This window comes from Nicotiana tabacum, chromosome 3, assembly GCF_000715075.1.
Source record: "Nicotiana tabacum cultivar K326 chromosome 3, ASM71507v2, whole genome shotgun sequence".
NCBI classification, from domain to species: Eukaryota; Viridiplantae; Streptophyta; class Magnoliopsida; order Solanales; family Solanaceae; genus Nicotiana; species Nicotiana tabacum.
Window position 1 is genome coordinate 199,494,411 of NC_134082.1, and position 26,931 is coordinate 199,521,341.

The 26,931-nt window shown below is 36.0% G+C and overlaps 2 protein-coding genes across 3 annotated transcripts; one reads left to right on the forward strand and one right to left on the reverse strand.

The window, feature by feature from the left end:
* Window positions 1-743: 743 nt before the first annotated feature.
* Window positions 744-2,973, forward strand: LOC107761717 (trans-cinnamate:CoA ligase, peroxisomal). The gene is made up of 2 exons (XM_016579976.2): window positions 744-1,065; window positions 1,225-2,973. Exons 1-2 carry the CDS (start codon window positions 868-870, stop codon window positions 2,761-2,763), a joined length of 1,737 nt encoding a protein of 578 aa, XP_016435462.1. The 5' UTR covers window positions 744-867; the 3' UTR covers window positions 2,764-2,973.
* Window positions 2,974-5,602: 2,629 nt separating this feature from the next.
* On the reverse strand, window positions 5,603-18,554 carry LOC107761718 (ras-related protein RHN1). 2 transcript variants are annotated; one of them, XM_016579977.2, is made up of 7 exons: window positions 18,232-18,554; window positions 18,067-18,144; window positions 10,715-10,882; window positions 10,033-10,081; window positions 9,657-9,730; window positions 8,388-8,481; window positions 5,603-5,968 (listed from the first exon to the last, which is right to left on the reverse strand). In XM_016579977.2, the coding sequence occupies exons 1-7, from the start codon at window positions 18,268-18,270 to the stop codon at window positions 5,868-5,870; spliced, it is 603 nt and encodes a 200-aa protein (XP_016435463.1). In that variant the 5' UTR covers window positions 18,271-18,554; the 3' UTR covers window positions 5,603-5,867. The 2 variants fall into 2 exon arrangements, with proteins under 2 accessions (XP_016435463.1, XP_016435464.1); XM_016579978.2 differs by lacking the exons at window positions 18,067-18,144; window positions 18,232-18,554 and adding an exon at window positions 10,984-11,038.
* Between the last annotated feature and the right edge of the window lie 8,377 nt (window positions 18,555-26,931).

Below are 26,931 nucleotides of genomic sequence, written 5' to 3' on the forward strand. Positions count from 1 at the left end.
CAATGGTGGGAAGAGAGAAGATGGAGATTATGGGCGTAAAAGGGATTTTGATGTAAAAAAAAAAAGGAGAGAGAAGAGGAGAGGGAAAAAAAAAGGAAAGGATATAATTGAATTTCTTAATTGAAAACACTAATAATGAGGTGAGAGCCTTTTAAGGAGAGATCTACACAATTTGTAAGAAAAACCTAAATACTTATTAAAAACTATAAAACATAGAGAACATTGGTAAATAAATTTCTAATATAGTATAGCTAGATAAAAATCCCTAGAACTCAATAGTTAGTCTGCAACCATACGTTATATGGGGACATATACATTTTTTGTTTTGCGTATACTAAATAACCTTTCTTCTCTTTATTTATTTATTTATTGTGGTTGGCCTGGTTGCATTAATTGTTTGTACCTCTAGTAACAATTTTCTTTTTATTTCTTTCTATGTTTGTTTAAAATAAAGGACAAAAGGAACAAGTTCAGTAGCTTGAGGTTATGTCCCATGATTAAGTTGTTACAGTCCTGTGTGAAAACGACCACGGATCACTTGTCAATTAGTCAAGGTTCAAAGTTCAAACTAGGATTTTTTTTTGTGTGTGTATATGTTATAAAACATATGGTATTGGTATTACGCATGCACTGCAATTTCCCAATTATTTCCATCCAAACAACCATTTAAGGGACCACATGGACATGGGACTAACTAGCACTTTTCTCATATTTTCTCTCTATATAAACATAACCTAACTGCTGCACCTCTTACACAAACTACAAAGCCTATCTTTAGCTCTCCATATACAAAGTCGCAAACCTTTTTCCGAAAGCAGAGCATTTTATTAATAGAAAAAAGTAATTCAACTTTGGCTTTTCGATCCCATGGACAGGTTACCTAAAAATGGAGCTAATTTTGTGCCTCTTACTCCTCTAACCTTCTTAACCAGAGCCTCCAACTCTTACACCACACGCACCTCTGTTATTTATGCCAATGTCCGCTTCACTTGGCGTCAAACCTACGAGCGTTGTTGTCGTCTCGCTTCTTCGCTCAGGTCCTTAAACATTGTCAAGAATGACGTGGTAAGTTTTGTCATCAATTCAACCTTTTAACGTGGTTAGTCTGTCTTGTTGACGTTCTTAATTCCTTGTCTGGTTGACATGTTATACATGAATTTTGGTTCCATCTAAACAACTGAGAATATGGTCATATGTTAATTTGTTTTTTTAATGATCATGTAGGTCTCGGTCCTGGCACCAAATGTACCGGCCATGTTAGAAATGCATTTTGCTGTGCCAATGGCAGGGGCTGTGCTGAACACCATCAACACTAGGCTAGACCCTAGAAACGTTGCCCTCATTCTCAAGCACTCAGAAGCTAAGGTCTTTTTTGTTGACTATGAATACGTCGACAAAGCTAAAAAGGCCCTTGAAATTCTAATGTCCGACTTGGAAATGCCAATGCCTCTCATTGTTGTAATTGATGACCTCGACTCTCCCACTGGAATCCGGTTAGGGGAGCTCGAATACGAGCTATTGGTGTACCAAGGCAACCCTGAATATGTCCCTGAAAATATTGATGATGAATGGGATCCGATCACTTTGAGCTATACATCAGGTACAACTTCAGAGCCAAAGGGAGTTGTGTACAGCCACAGAGGTGCATTCTTGAGCACTTTGAGTTTAATTTTGGGATGGGAAATGGGTACGGAGTCCGTGTACTTATGGTCCCTCCCAATGTTTCACTGCAATGGGTGGACTTTCACATGGGGAATTGCTGCAAGAGGAGGGACCAATGTCTGCATCCGTAATACTACCGCACAAGAAATTTACTCCAACATAACGCTGCACAAAGTTACGCATATGTGTGCAGCACCTATTGTTCTCAACATAATCCTCGAGGCCAAGCCACATGAGCGGTGCCAAATAACAGCCCCAGTCCAAATACTGGTGGGAGGTGCACCCCCACCAGCTCCACTTCTCGAGAAAATCGAGAGACTAGGGTTCCACGTGGTCCACGCCTATGGCCTCACTGAGGCCACAGGACCAGCGCTCGTGTGCGAGTGGCAATCCAAGTGGAATAAATTACCATGGGAAGAACAAGCCAAGTTGAAGGCAAGACAAGGCCTCGGCATACTGACACTTGCTGATGTTGATGTGAAGAACTTCAAGACTATGCAAAGTGTGCCTCGTGATGGAAAAACAACAGGGGAAATATGCCTGAGGGGAAGCAGCATAATGAAAGGGTACTTAAAGAATGAAAAGGCAAATTCAGAAGTTTTCAAGAATGGTTGGTTTTTCACAGGAGATATGGGAGTGATTCACTCTGATGGTTACTTGGAAATCAAAGACAGATGCAAAGATGTAATCATTTCGGGTGGAGAGAACATCAGCAGCGTCGAAGTAGAAAGTGCAATACTGAAACATCCAAGTGTAATAGAGGCATCTGTTGTGGCAATGCCACATCCTAGATGGGGTGAAAGTCCATGTGCCTTTGTTATATTGAGGGAAACCTCCAAATTTAAAGAAGCAGAGATCATAGCACATTGTCGGAAGAACTTGCCTGGATTCATGGTTCCAAAGAAGGTTAAATTTGTGGAAGAGTTGCCCAAAACTGGAACAGGGAAAGTGCAGAAAAACATATTGAGAGCAGTGGCAAAGACATTTGTGATAACGGAAAATGCAAATCAAACAACCAAAAAGTCAAGCCAAATCAACAGGGAAAAGCCTCGAGCTTACGATCAGAGTCATGAGCAGATTCTTGCTTTGTCTCGTCTTTAGAGATTGAATAAATGCTTAAAGAAAGACTTGTACAAAAGACTTGCAGCTGTTTGAATACTTTTACTTGGAGTAATTTTTTTTTTTTGGTTGCCATTCAGTTTTTTATTTCAGAGAATCAATGTAAAATCACATCTCTAATTTCAGTTAACCATGTAAGTTGTCTTCCTTACACATTAAGTGCATTCTATATACTATATTTGTTAAGAAAAAGTTGCTAAGTCACAGTTTTGCAGGATACATAAGACGATGCACCATTGGATGATTGAATGATCTATCATAAAACTCCTGAATTATGCCTGAGAATAACGTCTTTCTTGGTAATTGGCTAACATACAAATTTCAATCAACTTGAAAATAAATTCTTAAAAGTTAAAACTACAAAGTCAAAGTTATGGTGAGGAAAGTGTACAGGTTGGTTTGGATTTTTCAATTACCAAACTAAACCAATAGCGTCGGGTTTTAAATCTAAAACCAAACCAAACCAACAAAGTCCATTTTTCAATCTCGATTTTTTCCCGGTAAAGTCTTCATAGCACAAAGTATGTAACTCGTGCTCCAAATATTTCTTTAGTCCTAGTAAGATACAATTATATAATGTATTTTCCAAGAAAATAACATAATAATATGAGATAAGTCATAGCATCACACTAAATATTCAATAACAAAGATAATAAAATTACATAAAGCAATATTGTTAATTAATAAGTCATAATGAAAAGTAACATAATATAAAAATACTATATAGGTCATGATAAAATAAGTATAGCTAATAAGTACTATTAATTACATAATTAAGTACTAAAGAAAAGATAAACTAAGTTATGTATTTCCATTATAAATCAATGTAAAACTAAAAAATAGATATCCAACATTATCGTCATTTCTAGTGTTGAATTGAATTTCTTTTGTCAGCACTAGTATTGATTTGAACTTTGTTTGGGTTACTACATTTATGGGCTATAAAATTTATTTACCGTTCAAGAATGTTAAGTCCAAACTTGAAATAAAAGGTTAAAAGATAAAACTGTGAAAAAGTTTAAGAAATATTTATAAATTACATTACAATAAATATTTATATATATAAAATATTTTTAAAAATTATATAAATGTACTATCGGGTTGGTTTGGTTTCGATTTGACTTTTTTTTTTAGTTAAAACCAAACCAAACCAATTATGGTCGGGTTTTATTTTCCAATACCAAACCAAACCACATCGGATTTTTTTTCCGGTTTGACTCGGATTATCGATTTGATACGGTTTATCGATTTTCTTTGTACACCCCCTGTTTAAGACTACTGCAGCAAGCACTAGATTCTTTCAGCAAAGGTAAGAAAGGCGCATGGCTGATGCCCTACACATAAGAAGAATTGTTGCACATATTCTGCTTTTAAAATAAAAATTGCCAAAAGTGATCTTTATGAATGTGTCCTGACAACTCCTTTTATGCTTTCTCCTTGAAATAGTGCACATATTGTCCAACCAAGAGTGATTGCTGTGTAACGAATGTGTAGTCTCCTTCAACTGACACAACACAACTATCTCAAATGCCGTTGCCAAAAAGGAAATAATTGAGCACTATCAATACATACAAATTAAACTCTTATAAACAATTTATGGGAGAATGTCTTTTCTCTTGTCTGAGTATTTCTTATGTCCTCCGGACGCAAAAATTAGGTCATTGAAATGTGGATATGGTTGAGCTTCCTCTGCCTCATATTTCACCAAAGGGATTGCTGATATTTTCTAAGCACTTCTCAAGGAGAGGTCCTTTGTGAGTCATTCCGATGCATGTTTCGTATGTTAGTTTTATATATATATATAAAGTGAAAAACTACTGAATTTGTTGTTGTTATATATATAAAGGTGAAGAGTCAAATAGGGTTGTCCTTTTTTTTTTTTTTTTGTACCTTATATATCACTTGAGAAGTTATAAGAGAAGTCCTACCTAAGAGAACTTTTGCTGCTATTATTACTTTCCGAAACCAGAATAATTTTGATAAACTCTCCATATACAAAAACCGGAAAGTCTGAAATAGTGGGGCATTTGTGTCTATACCTGTTTTTTGTGTCATGTTTTAACTTGTTCCCGCGTAAAAAAATTTGCAAGCGTACCCGCTTTTTCGCATAACTTCAGCATACTGGGCTGAAGTAGCAAAGACAATCACGCAAAACTTCAGTATTCTAGTGGACGGGCCTAAAGTAACAAGTGTGCTGAAGTTTTTATTTTGTAACTGGCAAACTTCAACTCTAGAGCTGAAGTTTTTGTTTTTGTTTCGTAACTGGCGAACTTCAGCTCTACAGCTGAAGTTATTTAGTTAACCTAGATACTAATAACTCCTTTGATTATCCTTCGGGTTGAAGAGTAATGTCTTCTCCGGATTGTGCCATGTCTTCTCATGTGAGAAATAAGCTCCTTTTGTTCCATCTATTTCATTAAGTTAGGACTCATCTTCTGTGAAAAATGTGAATATTTGTAATTTTAATTTACATTTAAATGCCAAGTTTATGATGTTCCATTTAGAAGGATATCCAGTTGTAATGGATCCAATATATTTTCTACTTAGTTGAGATTCTCCTGTATATGATTCGAGAGAGTTGCAAAGCAAGAAGGAGAAAGGGGGTTGAAGTTATTTAAAAAGTGGGTACAAGTTAAAAGTTTAAAAAAAAATGGATATAGGTTAAATGGGGGCGACCAAATAGGGCGCCCCGTGCAATGTTTACGAAATAGTCCATTTTCTTCTTTTTTTCCCCTATACTGAATCAAATTTAAAACTCCACATCTTTAGGCAAAAACCAAAACAAAGCAGGTTATTCCTAATTCAAGGAACAATAGGGGCCATTCATCCATACTAATCATAAGATGGAAATGAAGAGATCACTGGAAATTCAAATCATTTGCAAAATAGAAAAGACTAACGAAACAAGGAGCATGACATATTCTAACATAGGGAGCTTCTAAATACATAGCTTACATATTCTACTCTATATCTCCTAATGAACCATGCTACTCCCATTTCCAGACTTTCATGTTTAACATGAAGAACAAGCGAAGTCCAGTCAAAGATTAGGAAAGGTTTAATGAATTTATGAACAATGCAGAATTTTAAGTACAGCATGATGTAGCTCGGGTCCCTTCTGCTGGTCTGTCTACAAGAACCATTCCTGCTGGATTTTGGGCAGGTTGAGCTCTAGGCAACCGTTTAGCTGCAAAATACCAAACTCAGGGGATCAGGGTATAGAAGCGAATAAAAAAGACATTCAACTGGTAAAATGACCTACATAAAGTGCTAGTTCTAAAAGAATAAAAATTTCATACTTCCATTAATTCTTTAATTGTGGAAAGCTAGACAACTGTTAGTCCCATCTTGAGCTCCCAAAGAGCAATCACATAGAAGTTTAATAACTCAGTAAAATATATTTAAATTTTTTTTAAAAGTCAATAAGGTATATATAACTTTAAAAAACTAGTAACTTTTAGAGCAGTCGCTCCCCAACTGCCACCCTTTCCTCTCAACTCCAAGGTTGCTGGAGGTTACAATCCTGTTTTAGAGTATTGCTGTATCATTTCCTTATGGCAGGTAACTGCAGGTATTCACCTCCTGAATCTCATGTCACTACCACCCCTAAGATATCTCCTGAAATTGTAACTATAGGACTATAAAAGAGATTGTCTCTCTATCGCCCCACCCCACCCGTGTACATAATAGCACATCCATAAATACACAATCGGATTGCAAATGGAAAAATATATGTTGAACAGCATATTATATTAGTAATAGCAGGGGAAAAAATTAAGTGAAGTTGGTGTGCTAGAAAAAATGTCATGTAAAAGAGTAACCTCCAACAGTTGGACGGAGGGAGTATTGTTTGGAAAAGTCTGCTAACAAGTGCTCTATGTTAATCCAATAATTGATAGTTCCATTCATATCTTTTTTTATTTGAGGCGACACTCTTAATAATAGTGTTCCAACTTCCAACTACAGTATCTATTTTGCAAGTGAAAACAAAACCATTTAATTTTCTCTTTCTATTAATTAGGTTACACTAATCAATTACACTCAAACTAAATGCTCTATGGGTTTGTAGAGTTGACTGCATTCACAGTCCGAGGTGGTAAAACTAATTTGTAAACATTAAAGGGGTAATCTACAGAGCCCTGATCCTTGAGGGGAGGCATAGGCAGCACTTAAGTCCTTGCTAGAGCTCCTCCTGTACAGTGGAAGTGATGGCAATTCCAATAGAAGCCTCGTTCCTATTTGACGTGCTAGTGAAACAAACAGCAACAATTATCAACTATCCACTGGTCATACAGCAAAAATGTCTGTTACCAGAAACTGCCCTGGATCCAAACATGGATCCAACTATAATTGTAATTACAAATATCCCATTCTCTTGAGATCACGATTACTCCACTCTCGAGCAACCCAGTTTAAGCTCAATGACTATAAGATTGAAGTGAGCCATGCTTGCTTAGGTCCGACCTCCAAGAAAATCTAACTTGACAGTGGTGTATATATACTTTCATAACAACTTATTTAATATAATTTTTTTGTTGTGTGTGTGTGTGGGGGGGGGGGGGGTCCACCTTAGTGGTGACACTTTCACCCGTTTATGGTCTATCAGATGCTCATGCGAAAAAGTTGTCTGGAAACTGGGAATTAACATGTTTTACCAAAAGAACCATTTCCAGCATCATCTCGTGTTTAGCAGCATGAATCGAAGTGAGCATACATCATTGCGATGGGGACTTGGGGAGAGTGGGAATGGGGCATAATTTGATAACAGTTGTAGTATTGATAAGAGTTTAGGTATGTCGAAAATATGAATTACATAGAAGACTTAAAGTTGTTTTCCCCTATTCAATATAACATAGTTTGCTTGAGGAGAACTGTCTCAGGAATTCACCATAATCAAACACTTTTAAAATAAACACAAGTAAATTCCCACAGCAAAACTTTGTAAGATCTCATAAAAATGTTTGCTGCGAAAATGGTCAAACGAGAAAAGCTATTTCTTAACAAATGAGAGAAAGCACCTCATGAGCCTTTTCAAGCTTTTCCAATTGAAAAGTAATGAAAAAGAGAAGATAAATGTGAATTATCTCTCCTCACACCAAATAACATGAAGGGACAATACTCTCAGACGAGTTGGATCTTAGAAAGTGACAAACTAAGCACCGAGGCACTAGACGATGCCTTAAAAACTATGGTATGGTAAACAGACGCTCAAGCGAATAAGTGTGCTTAAGCTTTAGAGCTAGATGTAGCGAGATCTGAGTAGTCTGTCTCGAGTCACTTAGGCAGCACTTCAACCCTTTGAGTGCAGGTTCAATAATAAGCCTATCTTATGATTTTTAGATTTAATAATTATTAAATGCTGTTAATGCGGTAATGCCAAAATAATGTAAATAAAAAGAATGTGAAATTCGTAAGAAAAAAAAACACAGATATCATAGGATAAGCACAAGATGACAACTAGCGAAGGTAAAACTACATTTGACCTATACCATTAAGATTCAAAAACTTGGATGCATAATTATACTGCCTGCTCTCAGTATACCATCAGAAATAAATGAAAAACAAAAGAGCAACAAAAGGAAAACGAGAAAAGCAATGCAAGATACCTATTTCATAGAAAATATCATTGACATTCACAGCCGTTTTGGCAGAGGTCTCCATGAAAAAGAGGCCATTTTCTTCCGCATACAAGCGTGCCTCCTGTAAAGTCACCAACAACACTATATTAGAACATCAATATCCCAAAACAATGAAGATATTGTAGATATTAGATAAAAAAGATACAATAAGTTAACTAACAACAAATGACTACGCAGAGTGACAAGGCGTAGCTGATTCCCTAGTAACTGGAAGTTTGCCTTCCACGTTCCAAAAATGCTACAGTAGCCATCAGAAGCTAAAATTCAGTGATCCCATTATTTATCCTGCTCTTCTACAATTTAGTGTAGACTTTGGTCTCTAAATCCAGCTCAACTTAAGAATATCGATTTCTAGTGATCTCCTCTAAGAACTTTAAATATTTATGTCTTTTTGATTCCCTTCAAGAGATTAGTATTTTTAACATTCAAGGTTCAAAAAGACATTGGCATATGATCTAAAAAAGCTTAACAACAACAAATTACATGATAGGTAGGTGGTAGATTGAGAACTCGTTCCTGTTCCGCAATTGAAGAGATCTATGTATCACCTAAGATTATACAAGTATGACCTATCTTTTAATTGCAGGAAACTTAATTATGAAATAGCATTTCAAAAAAAAAAAAAAAATGAAGGCAGCAGACTTCTCCTTGAGCACTAATTGCAGTGGGTTAAATTTACCTAAGCCCTAAAGTAATTCCCACAAGAAACTATGCGTATGAGAGCTTAACAAAGCATAATCTGCTCAAAATGCAGAAAAGGAAAAAATGTGCAGCTTAACGTCCAACATAAAAATAGGCTGATTATGATGAAGCCTCTGAATACAGTAATAGCTGCAGAGGATTCACATAGTTGACCCCAACCTGTTTGCAATTCATACGTACTTGATTCATATTGATTCTCACCAAAATGAGTATCCTCAGCTTTATATCATGCTCTAAAGCTGAAGATCTTAAAGACAGATGAAATGTTTCTGTACCTCAAACCTATAATCCAATATATGAATGGTGCCCTTGTTAAGAAACCTTAAGCAAGGACAATAAAAAGCACTAGTAACTCCTTTTTTTTAAATGCAACCTTAAAGATCAGATATGTGTTTAGCTGAGACAACTAGCAATGCATAAAATCACCATCCAAGAAGTGTGATATCACAGATGGCTGGCAAGGACCAATTAAAGGAACCCAAGATAAGAAAATGATGGGCAGTAAACATTGGATTACCAAAAGTTACAACTTACTTCTGCAGTAACCTTCCTTCTATCTTCTAGATCGGCCTTGTTGCCAGCAAGAGCCATGACCATGTTAGGATTACCTGCCACATTGTCAGCAAACTGCTTCATTTAATTGAAAACCTCGTGCAACGAAAGTCCTGGTTATTTTAAAACAGAACTTAGATCATTAAAAGAAAAGCTGACGCTAAGAAGAAAACCATTCACGAAAGATAAAAAGTAACAAGATAATTTCTCCAGTTTTTTAGACATCTTATAATTTATAAAAGAGCTGTTAGGGTATATCTCAAAAAAGAGCTATTCGGATAAGTTACTCAAAATAGAAAGAAGATTATAACTCCACTTTTTTATTTACATAAAGTAGGTAGGTTGAAGGAATGAGCACCTTGCTTCTGCAATTCCTGCACCCATTTTTTTGCCCTTGCAAACGAATCCTAAATTAGCAGAAAACATAAGACAACATCTCAATTTAGATAAATAGACATATGCATAAACATGCAGACATCCATATTACAGTGTTATTTTTTGAGAAGGAATATTACAGAGTTATGATCATGCAAAACTGAAGCAGAATTAGTAAGCAAAAGCCAGAGTAAATCTGAATAAGAATTCTCCGTCAGCAGTCTTAATTCAATAGAGAACAAAAATTATCCACTGCTCTCATTTTATGCAAAGTCCTCCCACCCCTAACGAACAAAATATTCCACAAACTGGGATTTTTGAAAACAGCATAACTGCATTTTCTGCACTTTTTGTCTGATACTTTTGAAATGGGCATTAAATACCTTAACCTTCTAAAGTTTTGCAAAAATAGGGACCGCCTCTTAACTGCGTTAATTTATGGACAGAGAAAGTCATTTGCAAACCAACATTAGCTTTTTTTAATTGGCTCCAAATCTACCATTTTCAACCTTACAAGAACATGAAATGAAGCTACCATTATTCCAATTTCTTTTCACATGCAATACCAGTATATATCAAAAGTAAAATAAGTTAATAAGCCAACAGCGACAGCACTTTTATTGACCCACTTGATAGTTAATTTTCCCTTTAGGATAGTTTCTCACCGAGCTAGTGATATCATAGACGATAATAGCAGCAGCAGCTCCTCTATAGTACATAGGCGCTAAGCTATGGTACCTCTCCTGCCCAGCAGTATCCCATATCTCAAACTTCACCGTAGCATTATTAACTGCCAGCGTAGACGAAAAGAAAGCTGCCCCGATCGTCGATTCCTGTATTATCATAATCAACACAATTAATCCAGATTAGTTGGGCCAGTGGGATTTGAAATACGAGATGCTTAAAGCAAAACATAATAACAATAATAATCAACATCTGATATGGAGTAAAACAGAGGAGCTTGCGGAAGTTGTACATCGCGCTGCATAGTTGAGACATAACGGTCAATTAGTTAGGATTAAAGAGCTTTATAGATGTTTATTAAGTTCCTTATCTTTTAAATTAGAAGTTCCTTAAATTACACATTGACCCCTTAATTTCCTTTGTCTTATATAAACTAAGTCCTGCCCAGAATTGTACTGAGATGGCAGATTGAGTAGAGTATACAGCTGTAATCCTTAGGTCGTTTTCATGATTTTCTCCTCTATATAGGTTGTAATTATCTCCTTTTATGGATAGGAATGAAGACCTCTTTTATTTTGCCCTAATTTATCTTTGCATTTGTAATGAAACAATAAAAGAAGAAGAACAATATTGCAGAGAAAAAGAGAGGAAATTCTTATTGAATTTTGGGATGATTTACAATGGGGTAAGACCCCTCTATTTATAGGGGGGAAATGACTTAGCCACAAAGTAAAACTCTTTACAAGATAGACATTCACTCTAAATAGAATTCTATTCATAACACTCCCCCTTGAATGTCTACTCAATAAGTAATGTGCCTCGTTAAAACCTTAACTAAAATAAAACCCAATAGGAAAAAAAATTCTAGAAAAGGAAAAAGAGTACACATATCTAACAATACGCCTTTTGGTTGCCTCGTTAAAAACCTTGCAAGGAAAACCCAGTGGGACAAAACCTTGTAAGGGAAAAAGAGTGCAACGCGCATTAAACTCCCACTGATAAGAGCATCATTTCACATCCTTGAGCCTTCGCATCCCAATCTTGTGTATTAGCTTCTTGAAGGTTGACGTCGGTAGAGATTTTGTGAACAAATCAGCTATATTATCACTTGAACGAATCTGTAGCACATTGATATTACCATTCTTTTGAAGATCATGTGTGAAAAATAACTTTGGTGAAATGTGCTTTGTTCTATCTCCTTTTATGAATCCTCGCTTCAATTGAGTTATGCATGCTGCATTGTCTTCATACAAAATCATGGGTAGTTTGTCACATTTCAAACCACATTTGTCTCGAATAAGATGTAGTATAGACCTCAACCACACACACTCTCGACTTGCTTCATAAATAGCAATTATCTCGGCATGATTAGATGAAGTAGCCACAATTGATTGCTTACTCGATCGCCAAGATATGGCAGTGCCTCCATAGGTGAACACATAACCTGTTTGAGATCTAGCCTTGTGCAGGTCAGATAAATACCCAGCATCAGCATAACCAACAAGATCGGAATTGCACATATTGCCATAAAATAAGCCCATATCGTTAGTTCCTTTTAGATACCGCAATATGTGTTTGATTCCATTCCAATGTCTCCTTGTAGGAGCAGAGCTATATCTTGCTAAGACATTAACTGAAAAAGTTATGTCAGGCCTTGTAGTATTAGCAAGATACATTAGTGCACCAATTGCACTAAGATATGGTACTTCAGGACCAAGTAGCTCTTCATTCTCTTCTTGAGGTTGGAATGGATCCTTATTCACATCAAGTGATCGAACAACCATCGGAGTACTTAATGGATGTGCTCCATCCATGTAAAACCGTTTCAATACCTTCTCTATGTAGGCAGATTGATGAACAAAAAATCCGTTTGCCAAATGTTCAATTTGCAAACCAAGACATAATTTTGTCTTTCCGAGATCTTTCATCTCGAATTCTTTCTTTAAATAATCAATTGCCTTTTGGAGTTCTATAGGAGTTCCAATAAGGTTTATGTCATCAACATATACGGCAAGTACAACAAATTCCGATGTTGTTTTCTTTATAAAAATATATGGGCAAATGGCATCATTTATATAGCCTTCCTTTAATAAATACTCACTAAGACGATTATACCACATTCGTCCTGATTGCTTTAGACCATACAACAATCTTTGCAATTTGATTGAAAACATTTCCCGGGACTTTGAATTATTTGCTTTAGGCATTTTGAATCCCTCGGGAATTTTCATGTATATCTCATTATCAAGTGAGCCATAAAGGTAGGCGGTAACCACATCCATTAAATGCATGTCCACCTTTTCATAGACATCAAAACTAATGAGATAACAGAACGTTATAGCATCCATAACGGGTGAATATGTCTCTTCATAATCGACACCAGGCCTTTGTGAAAATCCTTGTGCAACAAGGCGTGCCTTATATCTTTGTACCTCGTTTTTCTCATTTCTCTTGCGTACAAAGACCCATTTATAGCCAACAAGCTTAACACCATTAGGTGTTTGGACTACATGCCCAAAAACTTCACGTTTTACAAGTGAATTCAACTCTAATTGGATTGCTTTTTGCCATTTTGGCCAATCAAGTCTTTGTCGACATTCTCCAACAGATTAAGGTTCAAGATCCTCACTTTCTTGCATAATGCTAGATGCAACATTATATACAAAGACATAATCCACCACTATATCCACTTGATTCAAATTTGTCTTAATATCGATTGGATTTATTGATAGTTCCTTATTTTCTTGAGTCTCGGGCTCAGTGGATTCCTCATGAATCTCAGAATTTATTAAATTGTGGATTTCTTCATGAGATTCTTTCGTAGTGTCATTTTGATCATTAGTTTTCCTTTTTCTAGGATTTCGATCTTTGGAACCTAATGGTCTGCCATGTTTTAGGCGTGCTTTTGACCCACTAGCTATGACACTAGAAGAATGTCCAACAGAGACATCAATACGGATTGGAACATTCTCTGCAAGGATATGTGATTTTGTTATCCTTTTCAGATCCGTAAATGCGTCTGGCATTTGATTTGATATTCTCTGCAAATGGATAATCTTTTGCACCTCTTTTTCACAAATAGAGGCACGTGGATCAAGATGAGAAAAGGATGGATTTTTCCACAAAATTTTCCGTTTGTTTTCACCAACTTCTCCCCTAATTTTGGGAAAAGTGTCTCATCGAATCAACAGTCTGCAAATCAAGCAGTGAATAAATCCCCCGTTAATGTTTCAAGATAGCGAATAATGGAGGGTGATTCAAACCCGACATATATTCCTAACCTTCTTTGGGGACCCATTTTGGTGCGATATGGCGGTGCTACAAGCACATATACTGCGCATCCAAAAATTCTTAAATGGGATATATTAGGTTCATGACCCAAAACTAATTGCAACGGGGAATATTTATGATAATTTGTCGGTCTGAGACGAACTAGCATTGATGCATGCAAAATGGCATGACCCCTAATAGAAGTGGGCAGCCTCGTTTTCATAAGTAACGGTCTTGCTATCAATTGCAGACATTTAATTAAAGACTCTGCAAGACCATTTTGAGTGTGAACATGAGCTACAGGATATTCCACTTTTATCCCAATTGATAAGCAATAATCATTAAATGCTTGGGTATGAAAACTCAGCAGCATTATCAAATTTAATAGACTTAATTGGATTATCGGGAAATTGTGCCCGTAATCGAATTATTTGTGCCATTAATTTTGCAAACGCGAGGTTGCGAGATGACAATAGGCACACATGGGACCATCTAGAAGATGCGTCTATTAAGACCATAAAATATCTAAACGACCCACTAGGTGGGTGAATAGGTCCACAAATGTCCCCTTGTATACGTTCCAAAAACGTAGGGGACTCAATTCCAACCTTTGTTGGTGATGGTCTAAATAGGGAATTATGGAGATCGAGCATTAAGGTTGTAGGTTAGGGGAAATTGTGATTTCTTTTTTTACAGCGCACTAGAGTGAGACTAGCCAGTTAGGAATTAGTCTTAAGATGCTATTGATCAGTTACTGATGATGGGCTTTATCTGTTGTTTATTAGTATACCTTACATCTTCCTCGTATTTCCTGTATCTCTTATATTGCTGTTATTTTGTTATTTTATGGTATTTATGTTATGTTATGGATTTTATGGTATTTTATGTTATTTTATTATGAGTCTATTAATAGTACTAATATAGTGTCTCTTGTTGCCTTCTTGAGCCGAGGGTCTCCTGGAAACAGCCTCTCTGCCCCTCGGGGTAGAGGTAAGGTCTGCGTACATATTACCCTCCCCAGACCCCACTTGTGGGATTACACTGGGTTGTTGTTGTTGGTGGTGGTGGTGGTGATGGTCTAATAATTAACTTGCCTTGATAACAAGAAGTGCAAGAAAATTCATTATTTAAAAAAATCTTTAAATTCTTTAATGAATGCCCATTTGAGTTTTCTATAATTCGTCTCATCATAATTGATCCAGGGTGTCCCAATCGATCATGCCAAAGTACAAAAGTATTGAAATCAGTAACCTTTTGGTTCACAATAGAATGTGCCTCAATTGCACTAATTCTTGTCCAATACAGGCCACAAGATAAAGATGGGAACTTCTCAATAACCCTCTTTTGGCCAGAGGCATTCTTGGTAATGATGAAATATTCAAGATTATTCTCATCCATTGTCTCAATATGATATCCATTTCGGCGGATATCTTTAAAGCTCAACAAGTCCCTCTTGGACTTGGAGGAAAACATTGCATTCTCTATGATAAGTATCGTTCCCTTAGGCAGAGTTATAGTAGCTCTTCCAGAGCCTTCAATTAATTTACTACTACCAGAAATTGTAGTAACATCTGTCTTACATATACTTAAATGAGAGAAATATTTCTTCTCTTTAAATATTGTATGTGTCGTACATGAATCAACTAAACAAATATTTTTACAATTGAACGTTGATCCATATTTGCTTTGTGAGATATCCATATTTGCTTCTCATATTTTGACATACAAAAGAAATATACGAATAAGCGTTAGTATTTTCAGAGAAAATAGGAAGAAAACAAAGTTAAACCAATGATAAATAATGACATCTTAATAACAATTACGCAACTAATAGTGTACTATGAACTATTCAGTGAGTATATTATTATTTACATAATTTCTATGCATATGACTATTGATAATAAAATAACAGCTTAATTACAACAAAACAAGTCAAACATTGATAATATAGTTGTTCAGCAAATTAAAAATTATACAGTTGTTTTGTATTTTTAATTTTATTTCTTTAATTATTCTACATACACAGAGCTGCATGCGTGCATGTGAATGTGTTTATATATTCTACTAAGTCATTGTTCATCAATCAAGCATTAATTGAGAATTGCATAAAAAAATATTTCTATTAAATTTAAAACTTCTTTAAAATATAGACAATATATATACATCATATTATAATTACTTTATAGGTTAAACATGATAATGTCATGTATCAAAGATCACATGCACACTCCAATTTGAAACAATATTTACTATGAGTTATTTAAATTGCATTAAGTATTAATAAAACCAAATTACCTACTTATTTAATCACACAACAATGTAATGGTAACAATGTTTTTTTTTTGATACTGCGACTTTAGAGTTGCATTATACAAGTCACACTAAAAAAAACGATGAGTCACGTTAATTGCAAGCAAACATCTCAGTTTATACCATTATCTGACAGTGTTATCATATTAGAACACATAAACACTAGTTGTGAAATCATCATCTACATTTTCAGAAAATTCATTACTAAAGTTAAGATGACGCTTTTTCTATGAGCTATACTATTTTATAAAATAAATAATACTAATGACTACTACTCATGTAAAGAACTATGGTTACATGATGTTTATTCACTAGCTAATACAAATAAGCAAAATCAAACTACTCAATCTTTCTTAACCACAGATCCATCACCGATCAAGTGGTCTATTTTTCTATCAGGGCACTCAAAGAAGTCTGGCACATCTAAATGGGTGATGTCAAATTCATTGTCATAGACAAAATTAGCTTTAGGGCCTTTATTCTTTAGAGATGTTTGATAAAGTTCAACCAAATGTCTTGGTACACGATAAATATTTGTCCAATGCCCTTTTCCACTTTTGGTGGTTATTTCTCTTCGGAGGGTGATTAACACCAGGAAAATATCTTCCTTGTCTACGGCCACGACCATGACCACGACCACGACCACGAATAGGGCCACGGCCTTTTCCACGCTTAGCATAATGGGAATACACCTCATCCACTTCAGGCAATAGTGTAGACCCAGTGGGTCAATTTTCGTGATTTCTCATGAGCAATTCATTGTTTCGTTCAGCCACAAGGAGAAGAGAAATCAACTCAGAGTACTTTTTGAAACCTTTCTCTTTGTACTGCTATTGCAGGACCATATTGGAGGCATGAAACGTTGTAAACGTTTTTTCAAACATATCATAATCAGTGATAGTATCTCCACAGAGTTTCAATTTAGAAGTAATTCTGAACATCGCAGAATTATATTCAGAAACAGACTTAAAGTCTTGGAGCCTCAGATGAGCCCAATCATATCGTACTTGTGGAAGAGTGACCAACTTTAAGTTGTCGTATCTTTCCTTTAATCCATTCCACAAAACAAGTGGATCTTTGACTGTGAAATATTCTATTTTCAACCCTTCATCAAGGTGATAGCTCAAGAAAATCAAGGCCTTAGCACAGTCTTGGGTGGATACTTTAGTTTTGTCTTTAATGGCGTCTCCAAGACTCATTGCATCTAAATGGATTTCAGCATCCAACACCCATGTCATATAGTTCTTGCCCGAAATTTCAAGGGCAACGAACTTTCTTTTCATAATGTCAATCATAGTTAAAAAGAGGAGAAAAGTTATACCTTAGTCTTCCCAAAGGCTTCTTGAGACGGTAGAGTCTCGTGCTGATAACGTGTAATGAAATAATAAAAGAAGAAGAACAATATTGCAGAGAGAGAGGAAATTCTTATTGAATTTTGGGATGATTTACAATGGGGTAAGACCCCTCTATTTATAGGGGGAAAATGACTTAGCCACAAAGTAAAACTCTTTACAAGATAGACATTCACTCTAGAATTCTATTCATAACAGCATTTCTCTTTTCTTTTCCTTTTTTCCTTCTTTTTCCGGTTCACTTCACTGTTCCATTGCCTTGCGTATCAACATCACAGTTGTCACAATCAATCAACCAATAAAAACAAATTTCATCAACTTGAAAGTACAGAACCCTAAAAAGTCAAAATTAGAGGCTTGAATGTCAAAATCGAAGGGTCAATAAAAGAATAGAAGAATACTTGAAATTCAAGGAATTGGCCCTTGACGAATCGTATAACCAAGCTTGATTTACCAGCTCCCATGTCGCCTAACAATACCTAAAAATCAAATAGAAATTTACTGTTAAAAAGATTTGAAAGCTATAAATTAAAATTAATTTGTGATGCATGGATGACAGAACTTACGAGTTTTGCATTGAGATTGTTGTGACCACCGGATGCCATGAAAAATGAATGAAATATAGATTGGTAAGAAATAAGAAAAGAAATGGAGAATTTACTGAGGGAGAAGGATCTGTTTTCTTTATGCAGAATTGAAGAAGAGCTAACAAAATTCGTTCCTCTCGAAAGCAAGAGAGTTGGACACGAAATGATCCCACTGTTCTTTTTGGACTTTTCTTCCCACCCACCGACCAACACTCTTTTTTTGTTCTTTCTTCCTTTTGCTGAGCCCAATAATTCAAGTTGGCCTTTTCTTCTTATAAATACAACCCCAACATAAAAATTTCAGCCCAGTAACACCTTGTCTCGCGATCTCAAATGTCCCCATAGCCTCATGCTCCTTTCTTTCTTTTTTTTCGGTTTGGGGGGAGGTTATGAAGGGATACAGGACCCATCCTTAATTAAAAGTTAAGTAACTCTATCTATATATCTATTAAAGCAAGAAGGTTATCATATATAATTAACATTATGATTAAATCAAGTGGTAAGCCAATAAATGTCAATAATAACTTTATTCTATATTTGATTATTTTAGTTATAATATATATATACACACACACGGAATTTGAATTAAAATATAATTTTAAATTTATATATAAAGTTCTAAAATTCGAATTTAAATTAAAAATAAAATTTATCTTTTTTTATCATGTTATCATATGCAATCATATTAGGAACTTTTGTTATTTTTTCTAATTATTTAAATACTACTTCGCCTCTAGGAAAAAAAACTACTCCATATAACTATAAAATTCTTTCACATTTAAAATCCTATAAGTATAGTTCTTTGAAATACTGTAGCTAGATTTGAATAAAATGAAATTCTTTTAAAATAAATGTAATATATAGGGTACACGTCTATATTTATCTAAATAACAAAAAAGAGTTTACAAAACCAAATAAAAATTTACTTATATATATAATAAAGTAAACATACATGCTGGAGAAAGAAACATCATAAAATAAGTCAATATTAAAAAAAGTTGTTTCTTTTTTTCTTCTTGAAGAATATTTATTTGAAGAGTCAATTTGAATAAATGGACATCAAACAAATAACAAAACTTTATCTATACAATTGCTATCATTAATTTCAATTTAGCATATTCAAGGAATTGAAGGGCATAAGCTGAAACCCCTTTATTTAGCTGTAGTCAGGCCAATATTGCAAGGATATAATATTTTTTTTGTTGAACAATATTAGTTTTGAATCATTAGATTATGTGAAAGATTTTTTTTTCAAACTCAACAAGAGAGAAATTGGTTTCTAATTGATAGTTTCTATAGCGACTTTTAAGGGTAACAAAGAGTATATATAAAGAAAAAATTGGTATGACGTGAAATATTTTTTTTAAAATGTAAACAATTATTTCGAAAAAACTCTTTACTTTTTTAATTCAAAGATAATAAAAAGATAATATATTTTTTAACATTAGTAGAGAGTTTTAAAATTATTATAATAGAAGTTATATCATGGATAAACTCAAAAAATCAAAATCTTAAGGAATATTTACATAATATCCGGCCATATTTATTGTTTACTTTTTATAGCTAATATAAATAGATGATATACCGATAACACACGATTATACACATATTATATATGGATTATATATAAATTACACATCATTCAATTTTTTAATTTAAGTGGTCTGATGAGCACCTATTTAGGCTGATTAGATAAAGCCAAAAGAAAAATATGAAATAATTTCAACCAAAGATTAAAAATATAATTAAAGTTCATATGTAGACAATTTTTATTAAAACTCATCCTTTTAATTGAAATAAATTAATTTTTTGTAACAAAAGAAATAATGACATAAAAAATAAGATAAAAGAAAATAAATACTGGAAAAAATGTTAGAAAGATCTAAAAACGAGAAATAAAAGATGACAACAAATTTCTTCTTATGTTTCATCTTTGTTGAGTATAAAAATTTTGAAAGTTAATCTCACCGATTTCAATTTTTTTTCAACTATATATATATATTATAAAATAAGGATATATTCGAATATTTTTTTTAATTTATATTATGTGTCATTTTTAAAAAATCACTATTACTAACAAACTGATATGATATTCGAATTTGAATTGGAATGTAATTTGAGTAGTTTGCATTGAGATTAAGCCAAGTATGGTGTCGAAAAATAAACTACTTGATAATTTTAAGACAATATATACAATATTTTATAATAATAATCAACTAATTTAACATTTAAAGATTCAAAGAACAATTTTTTTGTATATATAGGGTATTACAAATTTAAATTATAGGGCTAGAGATATCGATAAACTTAAAGTGGAATCATACTAAAATAAATCCGGCCAAAGAATCATTTAAATTTTTAGATAGCCGATTAAATCGAATTTTAAATTAACGATAATATCTTCACTTGCATCATTATAAATTGAAATTTCAAAATAAAAATATTTTTTGAAGATAAAATCATACCAAATAAGAGTTTAAATCGTAATATAAGAGTCACGTCGTAATCAAAGAATCGTTTATATCGTGTTAACTTTTGTGCTTTGCCATAAATATGAGTTATTATTTTACTTTGTGGCTATTAGGTTCCAATGACACCTATGAAAATAGTGCAAAAATAAAATTATCACTACGTGAATTGAGAAAATATTAGTCTTTTTTCATGTAGTGTTTCTGAATTAATATCTGACGATTATCTATAATTATTTAGAAGGTTTAAATGTTAAGGTTATTTACATATAATTCAAATAACTCAGATATTTAACATGGTTAATGTCAAATATCAAAATGGAGTAAAACAAATTCACTAGCTAAAGAATTTTTTATATTTTTAGATAGCCAACTAAAATGAGTTTTGAATTAAAAAAAAATATTTTTTTCAATTACATTATTATAAAAATAATTATTATTGAAAAATAATATTTTAGAAACTGAAATTTTAAGAAAAAAATATTTTTTAAGCGATATCAATGCACCAAATAAGAATTCAAGTAGTAGTAAAAGAGTTAAGTCTTATCCAAAGAGTCATTCATTGTCTCAACATTTGATTGTTTTGCCATAAATATGAGTTATTATTTTGCTTCCGGACTATTTTTAGGATCTAATGACACCGGCAAGATTGGTATCAAAAAAGAAAAATAGAAGAAATGGTTAATTTTTTTCATGTAGTTAATATCCAATGATTATCTATATTTACAGAGAAAGTGTAAATTTTAACATTATTTACATACAATTCAAATAACTTAAATATTTGACATGATTAGTGTTCGCGCATCCGCGCGGATACTAATACTAGTTGAGTTTATAGCAATTAACCGTCTGTGATTCTTTCAAAAGAAAATGTTTGTGCATAGTGGCACAGGATGTAGTGCAAAATTTTTACTACTGATCAGTCATTATAGTATATTTAATGTGTAAATTCATGTGTGTGCATATAGAATTCGGTCGATCTGAATCCTCTAAATAGTTGATAATCTACTAAATATATTTACGGATTCAAGAATTCCATGGTTCTATATTTTCATTAATCTTTGGGCACGTTCAATCTTAGATCGCTCGAACTCATCAAAAAAGAATTTATGACTATGCTTCCTGTTTCGAACTACGGAACCAGGGTACAAACGTATGGAGATCATAGTAACTATTTTTTTTTTTTAGTGTCTTATTTGTCTATATGGAAAAAAACATAGAGGACTTATGGTTATTAGCATGTTCAACTATATGAGTATTGTATAGGCCCAAATTTGACAACCACGACAACGGATAAGCAAGGCATGGGACGGGATCCCCACAAAACAACGACTAAAAAGTCGTTGTGATAGAGGACGACGACCGAAAGCGGGCAGCTGAAATAAGACAACAACGGTCGTTTAAGTTTAAGAAGAGACAAGAAGAATATGACCCTTGGATATTCCTTGTGTTGCATTTTTTAGGGTTTTTTGGGAAATGACCCTTGGGGAGATAGTGAACAAAAAGGGGGATCTGCCTTTTGTAAACTGAGAGATATATTGTAAAGCCAAAAGAGGGAGAGAGAAGAGAATTGTCTCATTCGCATTATTCAAGCACATGTTGTTTAATTTTTATCCATAAATCTGAAGATTCCACATTCATATTGGATGCATATCCCTTCACACCATCAGAAAGAGGAGACATCCAATCACGCAATCATTGGGTGACAATCCCTTTATACTATAACCATCGTTATTTCTTGCATTCATTGCACATTTATGATATTATATCTCTTGTCTATCATAATATATTGAACGCACTAATTAACACTTGTATACTTTTCCTACTACACAAGAATCTCATTATATTTGGTTTAGAATTTATTAAGCTCAACTAGGATTCACCCTACTAATTTGTTATTAATTGGTTTAGCGAATATTTGCTCAAACAATTTGGCATCGTCTGTGGGGAATTTTTAGTTGAAACTATAGTTCATTCTAGATTAAAAAAAATAACACACATTTTTTCCACGTTTTGCACGAACTAACGATGGCAGGAAAAGGAGATGCGAGACTGAAAGCGATAGCAGCCGTGACTACCAACATTCTGAACACCATCAACGAAGATGGCAGGGAAGATGACGAGAATACAACACCAAACGGTACTCCCAAATGGAGTGTTTCACCTCCCCCTCATGAAAAAGTGAAGGTTGCAAGCGAAAAGGGAGCCTCCACATCCACAGCTGATGAAGCCCCACCAGCAGTGAAGAAACTATTAGAAGAGTGGCTGACAAGCACCCTAAACAATATACTCAACAGACCTACCCAAAAAGAAAATGGCAACACCGCACAAGCAGACATCGTAATAGCCACTGGCGAGCAGCCCCTTCCTCGAACAAGTAACACTTACCTTACTGTGGATGCAGGTAACGATGCGCTCGCAGCCGTCCTAAAGAAAATGGAAGAAATGAAAAACGAAAACAAGGCGCTCCACGAACAGACGAAAGAATACCAAGAAAGGGTCGACAAGATACCGGGTTCCCCAAAGTTACTACCAAAACGAGACGTTGGTCGATTCATCGAGCAACCGTACAGCGAAGAAGCGGCTCCATACGTCATACCCAAAACCTTCAAAATGCCACCGTACCTGAAGATATATGATGGTACTATAGATCCAGAAGATCATATCGTGTACTACGCTACAGCGGTGAAGGGCAACGATCTCTCGAAGGAACAAGTACCATCGGTGCTACTAAAAAAGTTCGGCGAAACCCTAACATAAGGAGCCCTAACTTGTTACTCACAACTGCCGGTGCGGTTAATAGCAACGTTCGAGGAAATGGCCGACAAGTTTGTCACCACTCATGCAGGGGCTAAGAAGGCGGAAGTAAGGGTGAATGACATATTCGACGTTAGACAATCACCTGGCGAGGGACTTAGAGACTTCCTCGCCCGGTTTAACATGGTAAGAATTAGCCTACCGAACGTATTAGAAGGGATGGCGGTAGCGGCCTTCCAGAATGGGCTAAGAAGGAATGGGTCGAGAGCAACCAAGAAACTGTTAAGCAGGCTCATGAAATACCCTCCCACCACCTGGGAAAAAATCCACAATGCCTATTGCGCCAAGGTGGGAGCCGATGAGGACGATCTTAACGGTCCAATCCAACGACTAACATCAGTTCAAGCGAAATCGAGGAAGGATCATCGTAGTGGCAGTCGAAGAGATCAATGAGGCCCCCATCTCGGCCGAGAAAGACATCAACCCTACGTTAGAACAGTCGTCATACCACCTCCTCGACCACATGGAAGGGTCGCCCAAGTCGCACACAGGGACTCAACGAAACGAAAGAGGTATGCCTCCACTTTTAACCACTCATAATTTTTGTGTTTCCCCTTCAGAAATAGTGTACGCACTGGAGAAGCTCGGCACGAAGGTAAAATGGCCACAAAAGATGAAGTCCGTCCCGAATAGTTGGAAGTCGAATGCCCTATGCAAATTTCACCAGGAACGAGGTCATAAAATCGAGGATTGCATAGGTCTACGACAAGAGGCAGTGAGAATGTTAAACCAAGGGCACTTGAAGGAACTGATGAGCAATCGAGGGCGAGCCAACTTTGCCCGCGGATGCGAACTACCCTAGGGACCTCCAAAGCCGCCCTCTCCGACTCGCACTATCCAAATGATCATCGGCGGAGGCAACGAAACCACGATCAACCATGTGAAATTCACCACCACGCATAAATTGAAGCGGTCGATCACCCACGAACGGTACGACGATCTCGAAGACAGTATAATCTTCGATAAATCAGATACTGATGGTTTGACATTCCCTCATTTTGATGCCCTTTTTACTACTTTACATATTTTAGACACCGATGTAAGAAGAATAATGGCAGATGACGAAAGTGGCGCGTGTATTATCCACCCTCGAGTCCTCTCACAATGGTAGAAGATCTCGATCCCGTCCAGCTAAACAACACCGATAGCAGCAAAAAGGCTTACATCGGGCACAAACTCTCCGAACCAGGTAAATTTCACAAGTTTTTAATTGACAACATCTATCTGTTTGCTTTATCCCATGCAGATATGTTGGGCATCTCGAAAGACGTGGCCACACACAAGTTGAATGTCGACCCCTTTTATCCGCCAATACGGTAAATACGAAGAAAATTCAATGCTGCAATCAACGAGGTCGTAAATGATGAAGTAGAGAAGCTCCTCGCCAACGGTTCCATACGAGAACCAAAATACCCCCAATGGGTCGCCAACGTGGTCATGGTAAAAAAGAAAAGCGGAAAATGGCGGATGTGTGTAGATTTCATGGACCTAAATAAGGCATGCCCAAAAGATTCCTTCCTATTGCCGCACATCGACCAGCTCATCGACGCCAAAGCCAGACATGAGTTACTAAGCTTCTTGGACACCTACTCAGGCTACAACCAAATCCTCATGGAGGAAGAGGACCAGGAAAAAACTACCTTCATCACTCATCAAGGAACGTACTGTTACAGGGTCATGCCGTTTGGGTTAAAAAATATGGGGGCAACGTACCAAAGGTTGGTCACCAAGATGTTCAAAGATCAACTCGCAAAAATAATGGAAGTCTATATCGACGACATGCTGGTTAAATCAAAAAGAAAAGAAGACCACACCGATCACCTGAAGGAAGCCTTCAGTATATTAAGGCGGTATGACATGAAGCTAAACCCCGAAAAATGCGCCTTCGGTGTAACCTCAGGAAAATTTCTAGGTTTCTTGGTATCACAAATAGGCATTGAGGTCAACCCAGATCAAATCAAAGCCATTGAAGGGATACCTGAGGTGTTGACCAGCAAGAAACAGGTGCAAAAATTGACTGGCCGCATAGACGCTCTGTCAAGATTCATCTTGCGGTCATCCGATAGATGCCAAAAAATTTTCAACATACTGAAAAAAGATAATGGGCTCCAGTGGAATTCAGAATGCGTCAACGCCTTGAGAGAACTAAAGGTGTATTTATCCTCGCCCCCATTACTCGCCAAAGCAGAACCCAGCAAGCGCCTCCTAGTGTATCTGGTCGTCTCGGAAGTCGCGGTAAGTGCAGTGCTGGTCCGCGAGAATAAAGGTACGCAATCTCTGATTTATTATATTAGCAAAACCCTGGTCGACGCCGAAATGAGGTACCCCTACCTAGAGAAGTTGGCCTTAGCACTGGTCATAGCTTCACGAAAGTTTAGGCCCTATTTTAAGTGTCACCCCATATCGTTGGTGACGACCTTCCCTTTGTGGAGCATTCTACATAAACCCGAATTGTCGAAAGACTGGCCAAGTGGGCCATCGAACTAAGCGAGCATGATATAACATAGCAGTCACGAACAACGATAAAACCGCAGGCACTTGCCGACTTCGTCGCCGATTTCAGTGCCAAAATAATGCCCGAGGTCAAGCAGGAAGCCTCTCGTATCTCCCCTGGGAAACCCAACCTCTGGGTTCTTTACACCAATGGCGCATCCAATGCGTCAGGATCGGGACTGGGACTCGTACTCGAGGTCCCAACAGGGGAAGTTATTCGCCAGTCCATACGGTGCCCCGATATGACTAACAATGAGGTCGAGTATGAGGTCGTAATTGCAGGTTTAAAGCTAGCTCTCAAGTATGGAGCACAACGAGTCATTCTCAGATGTGACTCACAACTCGTCGTCAACCAAGTCATAGGGACTTTCCAAATAAAAGAACATAGACTACAAAAGTACCAGGCAGAAATTCACAAAATACTGCCCGAATTCAACGAATGCCGACTTGAACAGATACCTCGAACTCAAAATATCGAGGCAGACGGCCTCGCCAAACTAGCAGCTGCCATAAAAAATATCACCAAAGAAAACGTGGTCACTCTCCTCCACTCGTCAATAGACCAACTCGAGGTACATTCCATAAATTTGACTTGGGACTGGCGCAACCGCATCATGACATATTTGCAGGAGGGAATACTCCAGCAAGACAAAAAGGAAGCCAAAAAGCTTCGAATGCAGGCGGCCAGGTATAACATCATAAACCACGACCTGTACAAGAGAATGTTCGGGGGCCCCTTGGAAAAATTCCTAGGGCCGAGTCAAACCAAGCGAGTGCTTGAAGAAGTACACGAAGGCCACTATGGTGCTCATACAGGCAACCGAGCCCTTGTCAGATGCCTCATTCGGGCAGGATATTACCGGCCCACTATGAAAAAGGAAGCCGCAGATTATGTCAAAAG

What these genes read in the sequence shown, in the direction of transcription:
- LOC107761717 (XM_016579976.2), top strand. Translation starts at nt 868, where the DNA reads ATGGACAGGTTACCTAAAAATGGAGCTAATTTTGTGCCTCTTACTCCT. An exon ending in ACATTGTCAAGAATGACGTG is followed by an intron (nt 1,066 to 1,224) that starts GTAAGTTTTGTC and finishes ATGATCATGTAG; the next exon opens with GTCTCGGTCCTGGCACCAAA.
- LOC107761718 (XM_016579977.2), bottom strand. Translation starts at nt 18,270, where the DNA reads ATGGCATCCGGTGGTCACAACAATCTCAATGCAAAACTC. An exon ending in GCCAATTCCTTGAATTTCAA is followed by an intron (nt 10,883 to 18,066) that starts GTATTCTTCTAT and finishes ATGATAATACAG; the next exon opens with GAATCGACGATCGGGGCAGC. An exon ending in TGATATTTTCTATGAAATAG is followed by an intron (nt 5,969 to 8,387) that starts GTATCTTGCATT and finishes GGTATTTTGCAG; the next exon opens with CTAAACGGTTGCCTAGAGCT.